This window comes from Coturnix japonica, chromosome Z, assembly GCF_001577835.2.
Source record: "Coturnix japonica isolate 7356 chromosome Z, Coturnix japonica 2.1, whole genome shotgun sequence".
Lineage (NCBI taxonomy): Eukaryota > Metazoa > Chordata > Aves > Galliformes > Phasianidae > Coturnix > Coturnix japonica.
This window is the reverse complement of record NC_029547.1, coordinates 368,238-388,879: the sequence shown is the minus strand read 5'-3', so window position 1 is coordinate 388,879 and position 20,642 is coordinate 368,238. Positions and strand designations below refer to the sequence as shown.

General features: G+C 48.2%; 1 protein-coding gene across 1 annotated transcript; it reads left to right on the top strand.

Moving 5' to 3' along the window:
- The first annotated feature begins 8,047 nt into the window (after window positions 1-8,047).
- Window positions 8,048-17,302, top strand: ST8SIA3 (ST8 alpha-N-acetyl-neuraminide alpha-2,8-sialyltransferase 3). Its single transcript, XM_015848230.2, has 4 exons — window positions 8,048-8,292; window positions 9,010-9,132; window positions 10,849-11,406; window positions 12,099-17,302. Exons 1-4 carry the CDS (start codon window positions 8,114-8,116, stop codon window positions 12,379-12,381), a joined length of 1,143 nt encoding a protein of 380 aa, XP_015703716.1. The 5' UTR covers window positions 8,048-8,113; the 3' UTR covers window positions 12,382-17,302.
- Window positions 17,303-20,642: the final 3,340 nt, after the last annotated feature.

The window sequence follows — 20,642 nt, the reverse complement described above, 5'->3', positions numbered from 1 at the left end:
AGCCCACATGACTTTTTAAAGCTTCAAAAATTTTTCTCCAGGTTTCATGCAACGCAGACGTCATCTTATCACCTTTAGTGGATGCATCCCACAGTTTCACCTCGATCCCTTCCCAAGTCTCTGGGTAGTAAACTATCTGACTGGTAATGGAGGGGTCCTTCCTGCTGGCCCATGCAACCACTTGCTGTAGACTAAGGGAGGATGCTGAAGCTCCCCATCATTTAAAGATGGACAGAAAGGTAACATGGACATTTTTCTGTTCTGAGGTCATTTTGTTCCCCATAGTGAGCACACACTTTGTCCAGCAAGAGGCAATCGAAGCAGTTAGGGATGATGAATCCTCAGTCTGCTGCATTTATCTCAACGCTCCCCTGTATAGGTTTTCCATGTTTTTCTCAACATCTGCCATGTTTTTCTCAATGCACTTAGTGTGCTCTGCGTTTATTTCAGTGCGTTCCATATTTATCTCAACACGTTCTGGACTGGTCAGTCTTCAAGTTAGGCCAAGTCTTTGCTTGAGTCCCAGTTTGTGGTCCCTGTGTGCATTGCCTGTTCGGGTGCCAGATGTCACAAGAGGTCATGACACAGGGATCTCATGCCAGGAAGATTTTCTTATTGCCGTGGTGACCATGATGTGTATCTGCATCACATTCTGTATCCCAGTCATCCTGTGTGTCTGTGCTTATTCTTCTAAGCAAGTCTTTTACATTCTAACATGTGCATCAGTACTCTTCCACTGACAATCCATTGGCTAGAAAGCAAGCAAGTTCCACAATGAGCAGAGAGCTCATCTTATGCTTAGGTATGAAATACCACTGTTTATTCAGACCTTCTGTCTCCTTTCTAGAGCCTCATTATCAGAGTTGACACTCAACCAGGCCAAGCTGACCTCTCCATCTCCCACAATAAACAAGTCCCACTGCAGTATGTTAGACCCCAGACCATATGAGACAGCGGTGGTGAAGTGCTTTGCTCCTATAGATTACAATCAAGGAACCATGGAATGACAGAATCACAGAACCATTAAGGCTGGAAAGGACCTCCAAGACCCCATCCCACCATGCCCACTGACCATGTGCCCACATGCCACATCTCCATGACTCTGGTACATCTCCAGGTATGGGGACTTTCCCACTTCCTGGGCAGCTTATGCCATCTTCAGAGGATAAACTGTTCCTCATATCCCCCCTGACCCTCCCCTGGCACCATGTGTTGCCATCACCTCTCATCCTGTCTCTGTTACCTGGGAGCAGAAGCTGACCCTCCCCCTCCCCCACTCCCAACTTCCAGGAGCTGCAGGGAGCAATGAGGTCTCCCCTGAGCTTCCTCTTCTCCATACTGAAAAATCCCAGTTATCACAAGGTCTTTGTGTTAAAAAGAAGATGCCAAAGGAGCATTTAAACCATCTTAAGCCCTTAAAACATCATCAGAGACAAGTGGAACCTCTGCTGCATTCATTTATAGCCCTCTCTAGAATTTGCCTATTGAATGACTGTTTTTCTATGCCTGTATAAATAAATAGGAGTATCTATTATCATGGTAGAAAGTTCCACATTCAGCCTTTTGAAGTCATTTGATTGGGAAAGAGAGAGAATATTACAGCAGTGAAGAAGGCACCAACAATCAGCAGTGGTAGGAATAATCCAATTTTCTTCTAAAAGAAGGGCTAGGGTCTTCCTAGGAGGTCAGAGCTCTCTTAGCACAATTAGAACTGTAATTAATGAAATTGGCAGGGGGAGGCAGCACATCTGTCCCCCCGCTGGGTGTCCCTCTGTGTGTCGGCACTGCAGAGAGGCCCTGATCCCTGAACGATGCACTGCTCCTTTGCTGCACCGTGCTTTTGTACAGGGTTAATCATTTCCCATCGTTCCATCTTAATTAAGGGGCCAAGTTCCGCTCTCATCTCTGCCTGGCAGATCGTAATGAAATCAGTGGAGCCACACAGGTGTAAATGGGAAGGGAAAGGTGACCACATGGCACTGCGCTCCCCCTGGTCCTGCTGCCTTATAAGCAGCCCCACATCTGGGCATGGAGGGACTGACCCCAAGCTGTCCTTTCCCTGCCTGCATGTCCTGGAGGCTGCTTCAGAGTAGAGCAAGGCATCCCTGCAGCACGCAGTGTTCACAGCCCCTTTGGGACAGCCATGGATCCATCACAGCAGAACCCTCTTGGACCGGCGCTGTGAGCCCAAGGGGACAGGTTTGTTTACCAGTGCCACAGCACAGCTCCAAACCTGACCTCATCCCCTGGGATTAATTTTTACACAATCGTTCTGGAGTCCGTGATAATCACTCCATTAAAAAAATGAAGAGATTGGGGATTTTTTTTTTTTCTCAATGCAGGGGATTAGGTCTAAATACAAGTAATCTGCAGGAAGCTCAGCTGCGTGCACACCACTAATCGCTCCCCTACTCTTCCCAGCTTTAGCCCTTTCATTAGTATTTTCTCCAATAGAGTTATTTGTCCTTGGGGATGTTGGGGCAGTATACTGGGGCAGCTCCATGCATGGGGAGATAACACTGAGTGCAGTAGAGTCCAGCAAGTGTTTTTGCACATGTGATTAAAAGAAATTTATAACTGGAACTTCTCTGACTACAGGTATAATGATGCAGCACCAGATTTTTAAAGCAAAACAACTCAAGCACTTAAAAAGGAGACTCGAGCAGGATTTTGGTACTTACGTTCAAAATAGTTGTCCCAGGAAACCCAGTTCAGCAGCCATCTAACATGAAAGCACTTACATACACTTGGGCAGACATTCAATAAAGCATTTAGATGCACTGTATCAGCAGAAAATTTGGGGCTTTTATTCAAGAGAGTGACTCAGGGAAACTGGAGATGCTCTGATGCTGAGACAGCCTGGTGCAGCCAGGTACAGCTGGGTCCGGCCTTAAGCAAGCTGGCTCCAGGCTGGCTCTGTACTTGATCCAAACTTCTGGATGTAGACTGGCACAGCTGGGTTCAACCTAGCTCCAACCTGGCTCGTACAATCATAAAATTATTAGGGTTGGAAAAGACCTACAAGACCCCCAAGTCTCATCCCAACCCCACCCAAGTAATGTTCCTAAGTAAAACCACAGAGTCATTAAGGCTGGAGAAGACCTCTAAGATCCTCATGTCCAATCCCGTCCCATCCCACCATGCCCATGGACCATATGCCCAGATGCCACATCTCCATGGCTCTTGAACACCTTCAGGGGAATCCACAACCTCCTGGGGCTGCCTGTGCCAGCATCTGTCCACTCTTTCTAAGCAGAAATTGTTCCTAACATCCAATTTGAGTCTTCCATGGCACAGACTGAAGCCATTACCTCTGCTCCTATCAGTCTCGTTGCAGTCTGGCTCCAACCTGGCTCCATCCATGTCCACCCAAGTTCATCCAAGTCCATGTGACCACCTGCAGACCACATGGCACCCATGCCCACTCTTGCTTTCCCTGCCACAGTATCTCAGTACTTTTTATGGCTACTACATGGCTCTTTGTCTTCAAGTCCTCTGCTCCTGCCACGCTCCAAGACCAACACCATGTCCACACCAAGATGGCAAAGCCTGTGAGACGCCCATCACACCTCAGGCATTTCTGACCTTCTCTCCTGCATACCAGAATGCTGGGATATCCACATCCCTCAAGCCCTACACACTGACCACCAGTACCAACTCCTTCACAGCCCTGTTTGCAGCTGGATTCACCTTTGTTGGCTGCTGCAAGCAGCACAGGGCTGAGGGCCTTCAGGAGGGGATGCTTACTGATGCAGCACCGTGATTAGAGTCGCAGGTGGCTCTCTCTTTCCCTCTTTCCCTGGGGAATGGTTTTTCAGAATGAGCGGAGATGCTGCAGTCCAGCAGTGAAAGCTGAGTGTGGGGAAGGAAGGAGACGGTTCTGATAATAAATTCATAGAGCTTCACACACCAGCAGGCTACAAACGCTTGTTTTTAAAGAAATTTTAAAACTATCTGGGGTGCAGTCAGTCAGACCAGGACACCCTCACTGCTTGGAGAACCCACACATAGGCAAAGCAAAGAAAGAGGAAGAGCCAGCTCTGGAAAGGTTCCTTTCAGAGTGTGCAAATCTTCAAAGCATGACTTTCCTGTAGAGTTAAAAGGAGCATGTCCTGTTCGTATGAATAAGTAAAAAAACGGGAACCATTCCTAAGCACGTGCTTGACCCGCTGGGTGTTTCCCCTGCCGGACCCAAGAGCAGAACAATGCCCTGATTTCTTTTATGTAGTGTATCTGCATTCCTGCTCCTTCATTCCCTGACTGCTTGAATTCTTTCCCCTATTTCAAATGCATTTCTTCTCTTCCACACCTTTTCTAGCATGAGGAAAATTCCTGACATGTGCCTCTGCTGGATGTTGTTTCTTTGCTGGCAACCAGGCAAGTATTGATGCTGTTTTGCTGCAGCAGTTTTGTTCGTTTCATTATTGAAAACTGCTCTGGAGGAATATCCCACCTGGAGCTCTTGGGGCACACCCTGCAGCTCTGCACTCCTGCACCAGGTCACAGCACATGGAATGTCCCCATGTCCCTGAGTGCTACATCCCTGTGTTTCTTGAACACCTCCAGGAGCAGTGACCCCACCACCTACCTGGCAGCCTATTCAATGCCTGAATGCTCTGAGAAGAAACTGTTCCTGATAGCCACCCTGACCCTCCCCTGGCACAACATGAGGCCATCACCTCCCATCTTATCACCAGCGCCTTTTGGCAGAGCAGATTCTAAAATCAGGTTCTTCTTTCTGAGCTGTGGTCCACAGAGAACTGTAGCCCAACACTGAGAAGGAAACCAAGTGAGGCAAAAGGTTCCTGGGAATTTCCTATGGAGCCTCACTGTTTTTACAGAAAGCGGAGCTTCTTTATAACCAGCTGCAGGTTGGGAGGAAGGCATGAAAATCTGCACTGACAGTGGCAGATGAACATGTTACCACTGAGCACTGTAAGGAAGAGATCTTCCTCTGCACGTTGCTGCAATTGAGATGTCACTGTGTGCCTTTCACAGCATTAATTACATCACTTTCCTGTACCTGAACACTGAAAACGAAGAGGCTGCTTCACCCTACAATTTGCAGAAAGGGTGTCCTTTCCCACTGTCAGGAGCAGCCACCATGAAAGTGGATGTTAGCTGAAGCACCTTCTAACATTGCACATAGAGCAGAAGGTAAATAAACAAACTTAGCACTAATCAGTAGGTTAAGTTTATGGAGGGAGGGCCCAGCCTGGTATTAGTCACAATCAACCTGCATGTGTTCAAACCACAGCATACCTTGACTGTAGTTCGGCTCTGTGTTTGTTGCACATACTGGTGGGCAGATGGAATGTGTCTTTTTCCTCAGCAAAAAATGCAGCTTCCCACTGCACTGGGTCGGTCTGTCCTGGGGTTCTGGTGTGTCCAAGGGTGTCTGTCTTCCCAAAGATATCTGCCTGTCTATGGATGTCTGTCTGTCCAGAGGGTGTCTGCGTGTCTGGAGGTGTCTGTTCAGGGGGGTCTGTCCAGGGGTATCTGCCTATTTAAGGATGTCTGTCTGTCCAGAGGGTGTCTGCGTGTCTGGAGGTGTCTGTTCAGGGGGGTCTGTCCAGGGGTATCTGCCTATTTAAGGATGTCTGTCTGTCCAGAGGGTGTCTGTCTGTCCAACCACCTGGAAGCTGTCTGTCCCACCCCTCGAACCAAGGTACTGCAGACATGAACAGAAGAGGTTTTATGGGGAAGGCTTATTCCCCCTCGGAGAGCTTCAAATCTAATCAAAGCAGTAATTCCTACACATTTCCTATTGTGTGCTACTGTTGTGCTTCCCATGGAGCACACTCACTTAAGAACAGGTATTTATCAGCAGCCAACGACCCGGCTCAGCCCCCAGCTCTGCAAGGCTGGCACAAAGCAGTGGCAATGCGCAGGGGTGAGATGCATCCTCCTCTGCCCCTTTTTCCTCAAGGCAGCTTGCAAAACACCCTGTGAATAATGGAAATACCAGCTTGCCAACCCACTGCCTCTTTCAAAGGTTCTTACAAAAAACAGCCACCTAATTGAGGAGAAATTCTGGCTGCTTGGGGAAGGCAGCTCCTTGTACCTGGGCCTCCCTGCTCCTTGTGCTGCAGCCCTCAGGCAAGCCGGGATTCTGTGTCAATTACAGGAAAATCAATGAAGATACTGTTCAGGACTCCTCTTCACCATTCAGTGCGGATGATATCCTTCACTTTCTAGCACTGATTCATTTACTTTCAGCCTCTCTAGGGGCTCCTGACATATTGCTATCTCTGAAGAATCTGAAGCAAAAACTGCCTTTGTTTCTACTGCAACTTGTTTGCATGCACTGTGCCTGGGACCAGGGCTGAGACCAGAGAAACCGGGTCAAAATGAAGCACTTTTAAAATAGGATTTTAAAACATTTCTTGCCAACCCACCTCTCAGCTCCTACCCAGAGTCTGGGTAGGATCAAGGTGAAAAATCAGTGCAAGTCCCACCAATGTCTCTGCGTCACTCCGCAATATCACACCAGGCCGTGCAGCATGATGCAAAGCTGCTGTACCATGGGTCACCTTCTCCTGCAGCTTCATGACAAGAAGACTCTGATCTGTTCAGATGCTGTGCTTGCTCTCACTCATTTGCCCTCTTGTAGATAGCTGCAGGTTTCTACAGCCCATGGTGGTCATCTTTCTTTAGCATGGAAGCTGGAAAGGTATGCAAGGTATACGAGGGCTGTGTAACCTTGCTCCTAGGGATCCATGCCCATCCCCAGCACACATGGCCAGGAACCACATCAACCCTAACATAAAGTGCTACAGAGTGGATTTCCAAATATCCAAAAGTTAAAAGAAGTGTATAATAGGACCTGGGCAGTCTGAGGCTGGGAGCACTGTGCCCTGTGGAGACAACAGCAGAAACGTTGACTGGAAGCCATGTGAAGAGCCAAGTAACAAACCTATCATCTCCTATATCAAAGCAGCATTATCTCCTGCATTTTCAGTCCTTTTCTCTCTCCACCAAAGCTGCATGTATTCCATAGGAATGGGATACAGACCTGCAGGCCTTACTCAGGCCAAATTCCCACTGAAAGATGAAGAACCACGCTGCGACATTATACCCGACCCTGCAAGCTCCTTGCGTTCCTCCTCTTCAAAGGGAGCCTCATGCATGGAGAGCTTGTAGGATATAGCCCAGAGCAAGGATGGTGCTACAAAGACAGCATTTATTATTTATAAGGCACTTCTATGAACTCAGGGCTCAGAGGCAGAGCTGTCTGTGGTGGTGCACTTTATAAGGAAAAAAAAAAAAAGTAGTTTGAAGAAACAGTGAAAGTACCAGATCATGCAGAAGCCGTGTCCGTAAGAGGCATTGCTCAGATTACGGAAGTCAGACTCTCTTGGAGTTCACATGAAAGTCACTGTGAGATTTATGAGGCAGTTTAATTGCAGCTAGGGCTCTTCGGGTAGCATCGTGGCCTCAGCACCGTGTTTTTACACAACAAGGGTTCTCTGGCTGGGTTTGGCAGGTTGTGATAAAGGAAAAAGCCCCATGGCAGCACTCAGACCCTCTGACCATGGGAATGCCAAGGAGCTCAGGATACCATAATGCCCCCGGTGCCATTGCCCGTCACCCATTGCCGGTCACCCACTGATCACTAATTGCCCATAGCGAGGAGTGGGAGCCCAGATGAGGTCTGCCCATCAATCATACTGGGATGCAGAGATAAATGGGGTGCTGAGCCCCGCCTGCACCCTCGTGCTGACCCACTGAGGGGACCCTGGGGCTGTCTGAGGACCTTGCGAGGCACCAGGACAGTGCTGGGGGTGCAACCCGAGGCTGTTGGGAAGGAAGCTGGAACCGGGGAGGGCGCACCCAGGGCCGTCCCCGGTGCTGCGGGGCGTGCGCCGTGCCCGCCGAGGGGGAGCTGGTCGGCGCTGCCGGGGCCGCCGGGGACGGGACTCGGGGAGGGGGGGGGGCTGCTGCCGGCTGCCATTTCAGCGCGCCGCCGCCCGCTCCCTCCATTTTCTTGCCGGCTGCCGGCGGTGCCGGCCCGTCCCCGTCCCCGTCCCCGCCGCCTCCGCGCCCGCCGCCCCCGCATGCAGCCCCGCGGCAGCCCCGCCGCACACGCCCAGCCGCGGGGCCGCCTCCCGGCATGAGGAGCTGCAAGATGGTGCGTGTGGCCAGCGTGCTGGGGCTGGTGATGCTCAGCATCGCGCTGCTCATCCTCTCCCTCATCAGCTACGTCTCGCTCAAGAAGGACAACATCTTCGGCGCGCCCCGCGCTGCCGGTCCGGGCGGGCCCCGCATGTACATGTTCCACGCGGGATTCAGGTGAGGGCGCGGCTCCGGATGGCCGCCACGGCCCGGCATGGCGAGGGGGCAGGGGGCCGCCCCCACCCGCTCCTCGACTGGCACTGGGGAAACCCAGGAGCGCTCAGTGGGAAGGCGGTCGGAAGGCCCCTCGGACCCGGACACGGCTCCTCCCGCACCGCGCTGCCCCCAGTCCGGGGCCTGCGGGAAGCTGACGGGACCGCGGGACCCTCGGGCCGGGCGTGCGAACCTCGGTGCCTGGGGGCTGCTGTAGAGTGGGCTCGGCACGGCTTGGCACAGCCCTGCATGGCTCAGCACGGCCCGGTTCGGCTCGGCTCAGCACGGCCCGGTTCGGCTGAGCACGGCCCGGCTCGGCTCAGCACAGCCCAGCTCGGCTCAGCACGGCCCGGTTCGGCTCAGCACGGCCCGGTTCGGCTCAGCACGGCCCGGTTCGGCTGAGCACGGCCCGATTCGGCTCAGCACGGCCCCGTAGGGCTCAGCACGGCCCGGTTCGGTTCGGCTCAGCACGGCTCGGTTCGGTTCGGCTCAGCACAGCCCGGTTCTGTTCAGCACGGCCCGGTTCGGCTCAGCCCGACTCCGCGGGGAGCGGCGCGGCTCTGCCGGCGCTGTCCGTGGTGCTGACGCCGGTCGGACTCCGCTGGAGGCGGCGTGCGGCCTGTGTGTGCGTGCGTGTCTGTGTGTCTCTGTGTCCATGTGTCCATGTGCGCACACATTTAGGTCCCAGTTCGCGCTGAAGTTCCTGGACCCCTCGTTCGTCCCCATTACGAATTCGCTGGGCCAAGAGCTGCAGGAGAAGCCCTCCAAGTGGTTGTTCAACCGGACAGCGTTCGCACAGCAGAGGTGAGCGTGCAGCTCGTCTCACTTGTCCCCCTCCCATCTTCCCTAGAGCTGTCCTCTCCTCCTTAATATTTGAGAAAATACAATCAGGGACTGCTAAATACTGTGGATTTTTAGCAATTTGCCAACAGTGAGAGACAAAGACTGAATCAGAGCATTTCCCAAGATGGTTACAGCTATCTTGGAAGAATTGATTAATTCAGAGCAGGACACAAGCTGCAGCACACATCCTTTTACCAAACGGAACATGACCCAGTTTCTCAGAGTGCAAGAGAAATTGTCATTTCTTCAAGATAAATAGCTGGTTGCTTAAAACTCAAAAACGAATCAGACTGTAGCAGCCATGAAATGCTCTATGTGTATGGAGGGCAAAATGTGTCCAGCAATTCCGACCGAGTACACTGTGGCTCCACAGCCCAGCTCCACTCTGGCTATGGGAGGAGCTGAGGGCAATTCAGAGGGGCCACCAAGCCCAGACCCCCCTGAGATGTCTTCATTGTATATTGCCTTCTGCTTTCTGTTTCTCAGGTTCGTGGCCCCATTGCATTGTGGCAGTGCAAAGACTTCCTTGTTTCCTTAAGCTTCCTCAGTGCTTAACGTGAAACAAGATGGATTTTTATTTTCTTCACATTGATGTGAACACAGGGACGTCTGTCCAGCCTCTTTTATTTAATGGCTTTTGTGCAGTATGTTTATACTCAGCAGTAAAGTTGTAAAAGAAACAGAAATCTTACATCCATTTAAGATGACTACAACCATCTTGGGCTCTGATTTTGTACTGATGAATGTTTGCCATTTTAGAGGACACGTTGTGTCTCTGCCCATATATCCCACCTGAGGAGCCCATCAGCAGCTGCAGGCCATCAAGATGAGATGGCACCTTGCCTGCTCCATCCTTTCCTAGGGATCTCCCGGGCTGGTGCAACAATAGCCACCCATCAGTATGGCCTCATTCCTGGCACCACCACCTCATCCTTAATAAATAACTAAGTGTCACCCTGCTGTTGATATGAGCTAATGCCTCAGGATCTGCTGCTGCATTTGTCTGTCATCCATAACCCATAATTAGGGGACCCAATGGGACTCCATTAATGCTTAGACACTGGAGGATGTGAGCTGGAAGAAAGGTTGTTTTCCATAAACATGAGCAAATAAAGTGGTATTGGTTTTCTAATTTTATGCTCTGCTGGGGAAATTCCTGAGCAAGGTTGGTTCTGCTTTTTTTTTTTCTTTTCTTTTTTATTATTTCTTAATTTTGAATATTCCAGATAACCCTTGCAGAAATGTTGGCATGTTTGCTCTAATAAGACCTTAAGTACTTATGTTTACATAAAGGGAGACGGTGACTGTCTGTCACTTGTTTTGTGACTCAAGGCTTCCTGATGAACAAGGAATATTTGCATTTTAAAAACCATCTACATTACTGTTAATGCAATGAGATATTCTGGACTTCTTGGTTTTGCTCCAGATACCTCATGGCAAACACAAAATCCATCATTACAATAGATCCATGGTCCAGTTCTGAGCTCCCTCATTGCTATCTGTTTGTATTGATTTTGATTCTATTACACCGCATTGCTCAGTAAACTGCTATATGACATTTTAGAAAGGAAAGATTAAGTCCATCAGGAAACAAATCTCTCTAACACAGACAATGGGGAAATACAACTCAATGTTTTCTTTTTTCTTTTTTTCTTTTCTTTTTCTATTTTATTTTAGACAAGAAATCCTTCAGCATGTTGATGTCATAAAAAATTTTTCTTTGACCAAGAGTAGTGTTCGGATTGGACAGCTGATGCATTATGATTATTCCAGCCATAAGTATGTTTTTTCCATAAGCAATAACTTCAGATCACTGCTTCCAGATGTGTCACCGATCTTGAATAAACATTACAATGTTTGTGCCGTGGTTGGAAACAGTGGAATCCTGACTGGGAGTCAGTGTGGGCAAGAAATAGATAAGTCTGATTTTGTTTTTCGCTGCAATTTTGCTCCAACTGAGGCATTCCAAAAAGATGTTGGGAGGAAAACCAATCTCACAACCTTCAACCCCAGCATCCTGGAGAAGTATTACAACAATCTTTTGACCATTCAGGATCGCAACAACTTCTTTCTGAGCTTAAAAAAGCTTGATGGGGCAATTCTTTGGATCCCTGCTTTCTTCTTCCACACGTCAGCAACGGTCACAAGAACACTGGTTGACTTCTTTGTTGAGCATCGAGGCCAACTAAAGGTCCAGTTGGCTTGGCCAGGAAATATAATGCAGCATGTTAACAGGTGTGTATTTTTCTCTCACATTTAACTTGTCAAAATATGTATTTCTCCCTACGTGAATACAATTGTTTTTATTTTTGTAGCCTTGCCTTAACTGAAAGGTACTCCCTGGACAGTCAGAACCTGACACTGTTTGCTTTCAGAGCACATGCAGTTCTGTCATTGCTTCAGTAAGCTCTCCAGGGTCTGTGCCATCATGGGACTGTTCAACTGTTCCCACAGCAGCTTCCGCAGAGGCAGAAGGAGTGTGGAGGAGTTGAGTGAGATTCTGCATAAGAAAAGAAGCTCTTACGGAAGAACTTGCTCTCAGCTAGCAAATAGGGTGCCAGCAGACATCTGCAGAGTGATCTAGGCAGATCTATTGCAATTCATGTACGGATAATGTGGCCACCTCTTTAGAAAATACACTTCAGCAGGAGTCAGGGGTTTGCTTTCCTGGATAAGGCACTGCTTTTCCAGGTGAAAAATGAAAAGCACATGCAGAAGGAGACCTTGAAAGAAAATGTTGATGCATTTCTCTTCTTTACAGACTGACCTAAAGAGCAATCCTTACCTTACTCCGATTATCAGCTGTGAACACTGATGTTCACCATACTGTAGCTTTTTTTTTTTTAATATAGTAATCATATTTTTTCTTACAACAGGCCTGTGATGTTACTTGTATCCTATACTAATGTGCCCTTTGTTTTTCACAGATACTGGAAAAACAAACACTTGTCACCCAAGCGGCTGAGCACAGGTATTCTCATGTACACCCTTGCTTCTGCCATATGTGAAGAGATTCACTTGTATGGATTCTGGCCATTCGGGTTTGATCCCAACACGAGGGAGGACCTCCCGTACCACTACTATGACAAGAAAGGAACCAAGTTCACCACCAAGTGGCAAGAGTCCCACCAGCTGCCTGCAGAGTTCCAGCTGCTCTACAGGATGCACGGTGAAGGACTGGCCAAACTGACCTTGTCGCATTGTGCCTAAGAACCTGAATCTTGAAGTGCCAAATGATTGTCTAAAAAAGTGCCCAAATCTGAGTTAAATGCTCTTCAGATACAATTCTAAAAAAAAAAAAAAAAAAAAAAAAATCCACCCTAAAATATTACACATAATACGCAGATGCTTTTTAATCACCCTTGTCACCGTTCATCAGAGGGTCTCAGCACATTTAGACATTGAGCAGTGCAGAAGCACTTACCAGATTCTGTGGATGCTATTCATGCAGCAGCACAGCAAAGTTGAAATATTTTGCTTTTATATATATATGCTATGAAATATGTTTCAAAATCTTTTCATATTTCACCATCCCACTACCTGCCTGTAAACGTCTTATTTTGATTGTTCCTTTCAGATTAGGATTAGAAACTCTGATTTTATAAGGCATTGCTTTTCTCGTACATGTTGCTGTGGGTAGTTCAGCATACATTGATTTGCCTTGGCCCATTGGAAGAGCCACCCCCAACCCCAGCTCATTGTCATTTACAAGTTCCTCAGTGTGGAACTCCATTTCCACTGCTTGCATATTTTCATATTTACTGAATTTTACATTTTTTTTTTAAGAACAACAATGGAGAAGGTCAAAATATGGCTTGTATCTGGCTTCCCCATCTCTCTGTTTGTGTCAGTGCTGAATTCTAGGGGGGTTGGAGGATTCCCAGCCCAGTTAACTGTACAGGACAGTGTTCTCCCCCCACCAAACCAGTTTGAGGGGGAGATGGAGTGAGGTTGGGGCAGTCCAGTTTCTGAGAAATGGCATTGAGAGGGAAGTAAGCACAGAGGGAATGTGGAGAGCAGGAGATGTGACTCCCAGTGGCCTGGTTTACATCACCAAGTCCATGGTCAGACAGCTGCATTGGTGGTCTCATGTTCTGGTGAAAAGCAGATGTCTGGGAGATGGAGCTTTCTAGGTACCTATGAAGGCCAGTCTGGTTGGAAAAAGGACAAATCGTAGGGTTTCTTGTATTTGAGAATCTTGGCCATGATGTCTCAGGATAAAGGAGTCTGTAAAGCAACTGGTTTTTTTTTTCTTATTAAAATGAGTATGCTTCAAAAGTACTTTAACATTTTTATATTAATCTGCGTGATGCTGAGATCTGACTATACATGGAAAGATGATGCAAAAGGCAACTCGAAACCATACCTTAACAGTGTGCATTTTAGTGCACAGCTCCCATGCCCTGGGGGAAAAGTGACTGCACCTGGCATGTGACCAAACTGGGCATATTCCAGCAGGGAGGGAAACCTCACCCCTCTGCACTGCCTGTAAATATGAGATTTTTAAAGCCACTTTGACGATGCCCTGTACTTCCTTGTCTTATTTATTTTCTGGCTTTTACTTTGGCAATGGGCATTTGGAGCTGCAAAGGGGCTCGGATGCTCCCCGGCACCGCCAGCCTGGCGCCCACGCCTTCAGGCAGGCTGTGCAGGATGCTGATGGCTGCAAAGTTCCCAGTGCACAGTCCCACATGAGACCTCAGGCACGGCTGGCTTGCCCCGCTGCCTGCGCTCGTCACTGCTCATACAGCAGAGCATGACTGGTAGCAAACGTCTTCATGGGGACATCGCTGTGTAGCAATGCTAGTGCTGTGCCATGCGGTGCCATGTGGTTTATTACTAATATAGCTGTTCATTACCTGTATTCTAACAGCAGGAGAGAAGGGCCAGGGAGCACCCATCCCTGCCAGGCACCGTCCCTTGGGTGCCAGAACACACCCGAAAGCAGAAACTGCATGGGGAAGGGAGGTTTCTGTGCCGGTTGTTATTGATGCACAGTGATTAATCATTGCCAGTGCAATTTGCCTTTGAGCTGTACTATAGATGCATGCTGGCTAAGCCCCGGATCGCTTTGCAGTTCATGGCGGTGTGCAGACCGCCTTGGGGATAAAGGGGCTGTGCTTTGGGATACAGCACAGCCCCCTGCTTAGTGTCAGGTGTTTTAATTAAGAGGCAGGCTATCAATTTTATGTAGGGAGTGATGATTTCTATTAGCAAATTAAAGAAATATGGGCAATTATCATTATATTTGCTTGAATGTGGATGCTGATGCACTCTGTACAGATTTCTGGCTCTAAGTGGCACTTGGCTGCTGTGTGTTGTTTACATGGCACAACAACTTTAACATAGATGTAAAGGTGTCCGTCCTTCCGTCTGTCCTGACAGCACTTCTGTCCATTCAAAATGACTGCTCTAGTGCACCCATGTTGGAAGATAATCAGTAAAAACTACATGCTGAAACCAAAAATTGCCCCAAGATTTTTCTTCGATTTTTCATTTATTTATTTTTATTTTTAAAGTAAACGTCTTCCCTTATCTCAGTAAAGCTGGGAAGGCTGTCCACTGGTTGATCTGTGTTCTCCTGGTGATGCTGTCCCCAGCCATCTTTTCTTGGGGATTGAACTGGGTTGAGGGGCATACAGGAAAGCTGGGGAGGGACTTACAAGGTCATGTAGTGACAGGACAAGGGGAAATGGCTTTAAAAGTGCAGATGTAGCCTAGATATTAGGAAGAAAATCTTTACTGTGAGAGTGGTGAGACACTGGAGCTGGTTGCCCAGTGAGGCTGTGTATGCCCCCTCCCTGGAAGCAATCAAGGCCAGGCTGGATGGGGCTGTAAGCAACCTGGTGTGGTTGGAAGCATCCCTGCCTACAGCAGGGGGTTGGAACTACATGATCTTAAATGTCCTCTCCAACCCAAACCATTCTGCGCTTCTGTGATGCTATGATCGCCTTCCAACCCCTGTGATTCTGTGATTCTCTGTTGAGATCAGTGAAGTTGCATGGACTCCAGCACACATGGCCACACCACTGAGTGCACCTAGATGTTGAGAACACCAGTATAGGAAGCCCTTACAAGCATTGGCTTTGCTCCACCTCCTTTAGTTGGGCAAATAGAGCACCCCTGAAAATTGCTCTCTGTTGTAGTGCAAGGCCCAAGGTAGAGGATCGTGGGGCAGCCTTTAGGCTCTGCTCCCAGGGCAGGGGGATCAGTGCCAGTCCCAAGACGTGGCCATCACCACTGAGCTGTGTAGAAGCACAGGGTGTGAAGAAGGAAGCATGGAAACGGCTGCAAATATTTGGAAATGGGAACACTGAAAAATTATTGACAAAGGGCCATATTATATCATTGATTTTTAAGCAAAACTCCCCATTGATTTTTCAGAACCACATTGAACATTTCAGAATCATTGATTTTAATGGGTAGTTCTGCCCCGAAATCAATGGCACAATACAACCCAAAGTAAATTGCTTCTTAGTATCAATATTTTTTGTCGGAGCTGTTGCATTGTAGAAAACCATCTTTAAAATGTGCATCCTTTGTTTCTGCCTGTTTTCTTAGATCTCTCTGAATTCTGCTTTTCTTTGGAATCAGGAAGGGAAGGGCAGTTGTGCTGACTGGGCTCCATTCCCAAGCCCCACTTCCAGGCTGGGCTCTTTGCAGATACTCGGGTTGGGGTCTTGGTGCTTTGCCTGGTGTCCCTCAGCCCCTAGAAGCCATCCAGGTTGTGCTGCTGGAGGTGAGGTGCTGGCACCTGCATCCAGGAGCAGAGGGGGTTTGGGTTGCATCTCAGAGAGGTGACAACCCAAAGGTGCAAACAAGAAAAGGAATGAGAAACAGAAGCTTTTTGAATCGGTGTCTTTTCAGGGTGGAAAATAGTGCTTTTGTTAGAAAAGAAAGCGTGCTCCTGCCCAGCAAGCCTGGCTCTGTGCTGCGGGAGCTGCCAAATGCAGACCTTGTGTTTAGGACAGCAAATCCTCCCTGCATTTGCTAGTATGTTGGCTAGACTCTTCCTTCCCTTTTGCTTGGTCCAAAACCTTCCCGTCGCTGTCTATCTAAATGAATTCCTGATGGTTCAGGGAAAATACTTGCTATTATTGCTGAATGTCTAGACGAACAAATATAGCTAAATGAAAGCACACGTAATGCAGCGTGATCAATACTTGCAAGTACAGAACCTTTCAGTTTACAAAGTCAGGAGGAGCTCAGGGCAAAGGGCTCCTGGTGGCAGCCATGGGGTGATGGCACTGCGGGGATATGGGGATATGGTGGTGGTGCTGCTGTGATGGGGCCACCAAGCAGAGAATGGAAGGAGAAGGTGTACATAGCATGGGGATAGGTGTGCTACCTTTCCTTCTCTTTACATCCTTGTTTGGTATTTTATTTGCTTGCATCTTTTCAGTGAGTGGTAGTAGGATACACTAAGAAAAACACAGATGTTTTTGGCTTCCAGTTTGAATTGTGGAGTATACCAAAAAGTATTAGTGAAATTTAACTAACTGAATGGAGGCTGCAAAAACAAACCGTTTAGAAAGCAGGTTTTCTGTAAATGAATGTTTCTTTATTCTAATGGCTATACAGTTCAATGCCTGATGGAGTTGTTTTCAATAAAAAGATAAATACAAAAAAAAAAAAAAATTAAATTAAAATGCCATAATTGTAATAAAGGGTTCGTTATTTAATGGCCATACTGAAGGCGTTATTTATTTTTAAACAGCTGGTGTTGATAAAGGGCCAGAGTAGTGTCTCAGGTGAACGGCATGCAAGGCTGCACACGCTGTGCAATGTGTCCCGAGCAGAACCACTGCTTGGCCCTGCTCCCCTTGGGTCCCTGTTGGCCTCAGGGCAACCAGGATGGGGTTAGCTTTGTCCCAGAGGGGTGGATGTGGGCTGCACAGTGCGTGGTGCATGTAAATACGTCGTCACATTTGTGAGCAAGGAGCCTGGTTCTTGTTGTAACGGAGTGCCGCGTCGTGACCATCATTTGTGGAGAAATAAACGCGATGATTCATTCTGAATCTTTCAGCAATGTTATTGTTTGGTGTGAATGTGCCTGCAACATTGACTCATGTGCCAAAACACGATATTGAATGCATTGTTTTTAAATAAAATATTTTATTGTGCATTGAAAGTCTGTAAAACTCAACTGCATCCACTTCTTCCTTTCGCGTTTTCTTAACCGCCTGCTGTCAATAGTAATTAATGGCCTGAACTGGAAGGTTTTTCCATGCTGTAGGCACACTCTGCAGAGCAGCAGATTGTCATTTTAATCAAGAAGTGCTCCATATTGCACAGGGTATATTGGAGCTGGAAACACGCTCAGACAAACTGTATGGCAGTGTGCCACGAACACTCAGCGCCAGCAGGATTTGGCCCCGGCTCCGCAAAGCCCTGGTGCTCCTGTGCACAATGGGTCAGCCTGTGGGCAGTGGGGATCTGGGGCTGGACTTGGGGATCTTGGAGATCTTTTCCAACCTTAATGATTCTATGATTAAATAAAGGCTTAATGGAAAACACCTTCCAAAGAGTTGCTGAAGGTGTTGTTTGCTGCTCCCTGTATTTCATTATACCCTGCAGTAAGTTTGATCTGATGGATCAAATTCTGCACAGCTGTAAAATATTGGGAGCCGCACAGCATGTAGATCAGCACAGAGCTTGGCTCGGGGCAGCTGTTTATTAAAGTGATGCACACCCAACCACATCTGACAGCCATTCCTGTAACCTGCAGCACCCTGGCAGGGAGCACAGAGACTCCTTCTCTGGAGATATTCAGACCTTTCTGGATGCTTTCTTGTGCAACCTTCTGTAGGGAACCTGCTCTAAGGGGTGTTTGTCTCCGTTATTCTGTGAACCCCCATGGTTCTTTGATTCCGTGGCAGCCCTTAGAGCTATCATTTTGCTGTGTCAGAACCAACTGATCATTTCTACTCTCTTTCTGCATGTTGGACAGTTTGCAGGCCAAGAGAGGATGCACTGTTTGCTTCAGCCTTGTGCATGTCCCATATTGGCTCTGCAGAGCTCTGCTGTGGGCTTTTCAATGCTCAGCACCACACAGCCCCGGCTGGAAGCATCCCCACCACCTCCTGTTCAGGATTCTTCTCCCTCTAACCACTACTAGAACCCAAACAGCTACCAAGTCAAGCCACGGTGTCAGCGTTTATTGTCTGGCAATATTTGCTAGGGGATATTTTTTGGCTTACCAAACTCAGAACTTGCCTATAAAAAGTGATAATTCATTGCTCCTCTGCATACCAAAAAATTCCAATCTGGTTCCCAGCAATTTTCCATAAAAGTGTAACTACAGAAACTAGTAATCTGCTTAATCACAACTAACTCAGTGTCTGTCCCACAACACATTTTGCATTGCTTTGTTCAGTCTGGTTTCAAACACATTTGCTCACGACTCATGCCACCTATACAAACCACTGCATCCACAGTTTTTCTCACCATTGATGCCACGACCCACACTGGGCTTGACAGGCACTGCCCACCTCGTGACCTCTTTGCTCGGGACAGTTCTTTTTTATTTGCTCTGATGTAGAAATTGTTCTTGAGAGCTTTCCACAGAGTGCAAATACAATGCAGATCCTCACTCAGGTATTTCCTCCTGCAGCACTTAACCATACTTCAGTCCTGGAGGGTTCATTGTCCTGGGAGCTCTATGTGGTTGTTTCCAGATCAAGGTTAGGAGTCTGTTCCTAATCTTTAAGAAAGTATTGCAGGTTATAATGCTCGGTGTGATTTAACCAGAAAATCATCTCCTGTCCACGCTGCTGACACGCTCCCTGTGGCTGACTTCTGAACACACAAGTTTCTCAGTGCATTTGTCCCCGAGGCGCTCATGGAGGAGGCTGGTTCCCACACCTTGCTCGCAGGGGCTGTGCCTGGAGCCCTCTGCTGGGTTTCTCCCTGCAGCATCCCTTGCCGTTGTGTTCCCACCCTCGCTGACCCCAGGCAGCCAGCCATGCCTGCTCTCATTGCACCGGCGTCACCGTTTCCCAACACTTCCCACAAACCAAACAGTGTGGGGTGCCCCCCTCCTCCCAAGATAAATATTGCAGACTGGAGCCAGCTTTAATCTTTAACCACCGCCCTGGCAGCCAAGTGTGCCATCAGCTGCACCGCGGCCAGCCCTGCTGCCCCCCTGTGTGCCCCATCTCCAACCCCTTCCACAGCAGGAATCCAAACAGCCCAACTCTGACCCCACCTCACTTCATTCCCTCTTGTCTTCCTGCATTTTTCCAGATGTGGATTGGCATTAGGGAACCCTTCCAAGGGTGGCTCACTCATGGGATGTCCTTCTCCATTACTCAGTTCCTGGTGTAGTGATGATTGAAGAGAAATCCCTCTCTCCGTATCCCCAGGTCCAAGGAAGGCTCCCTGGGGGTCATGAGCTTTATTGGTGGGACTCATCAACTGACACAGACCTGAACCCTTTTCATATTTGCTTGCATGGGACTCATCTTCCTCAAATCCATTTATTCCTCCCAAACAACCCCCTGAAATACTCTATGTGAATCCAGTTCTGTATTATCAGGCTTGCTTTTCACTGCTAGATGGCTGGAATCCTCTCTGGGAGAACCACAAAGAAGGTTGGTTCTGCTTCTTAAGAGCAAAACTCAATTCCTAGGCAGTGCATGCAGCAAGGCAAGCTCCTGTTTGGTGTCCCCCCCTGGAGCAGTGTCCAACTGTGCTGGCATCACTGACTGTACAGCTGCTGGCGTCACTGGAGCCGTCCCCCTGCCCTCGGCAAAGCAGGAAGGGCTTGTGAGAGCAATTTCAAAATGCCAAAAGAAAACACTTGCAATATGTGCTTAAAAGCAGGTGACAATTATGGGTGCCACCCTTGGCCTGCTCTCACTGTTTTAAGCCCACCACCATGCCACATGCAGTGCTTGGGTGGGGACATCCTTGACCCCCTTGGTAAACAGAGCAGTGCTGTCCATATGTTTTTTGTTTGTTTGTTTTAAAATTTGCAGCACTTGAAGCAAATAAATTATGCTAAAGCCAGTCAAAATGCACGAGCAAATCAAGCAAATAATAACTGAGTAACAGCAACCGGTTCTCACAACAAGCAGACACTCAGATCACCTCAAGATGCTGAACCAACTAGTTTGGTTCTGTTACCCTCATTTTAAGGACGTGGGAGCCTTGGGCTCAGTCAACTGTTGGGGCAGCCCCCAGGATCCAGTGACACATGCCCACCTGTAACTGTGACACAGCAATATGCAGCCCCCCAGCCTCAAGATTCCCACTGGATCAGAGGTGTTACATGTCTATGCCCACATGCACAGATCCCACTAGAGGCTGAGAATGCCCAAATCAATACCAGTGTAGCATGGTGGCTTCTGAATGCAAATGGCTCTTCTGAAAGTAAAGAGGATCAATACACAGACAGGTAAAATAGTGGCATTCATTTTTTTTTTGTTCAATTTTGTCCATTTTTTTTGTTTCATGTATGTTAGGAAGCA

Coding starts and splice junctions, on each gene's coding strand:
- ST8SIA3 (XM_015848230.2), top strand. CDS start 8,114: ATGAGGAGCTGCAAGATGGTGCGTGTGGCCAGCGTGCTGGGGCTGGTG. Junction 8,293..9,009: donor ATGTTCCACGCGGGATTCAG/GTGAGGGCGCGG, acceptor GCACACATTTAG/GTCCCAGTTCGCGCTGAAGT. Junction 11,407..12,098: donor ATAATGCAGCATGTTAACAG/GTGTGTATTTTT, acceptor TGTTTTTCACAG/ATACTGGAAAAACAAACACT.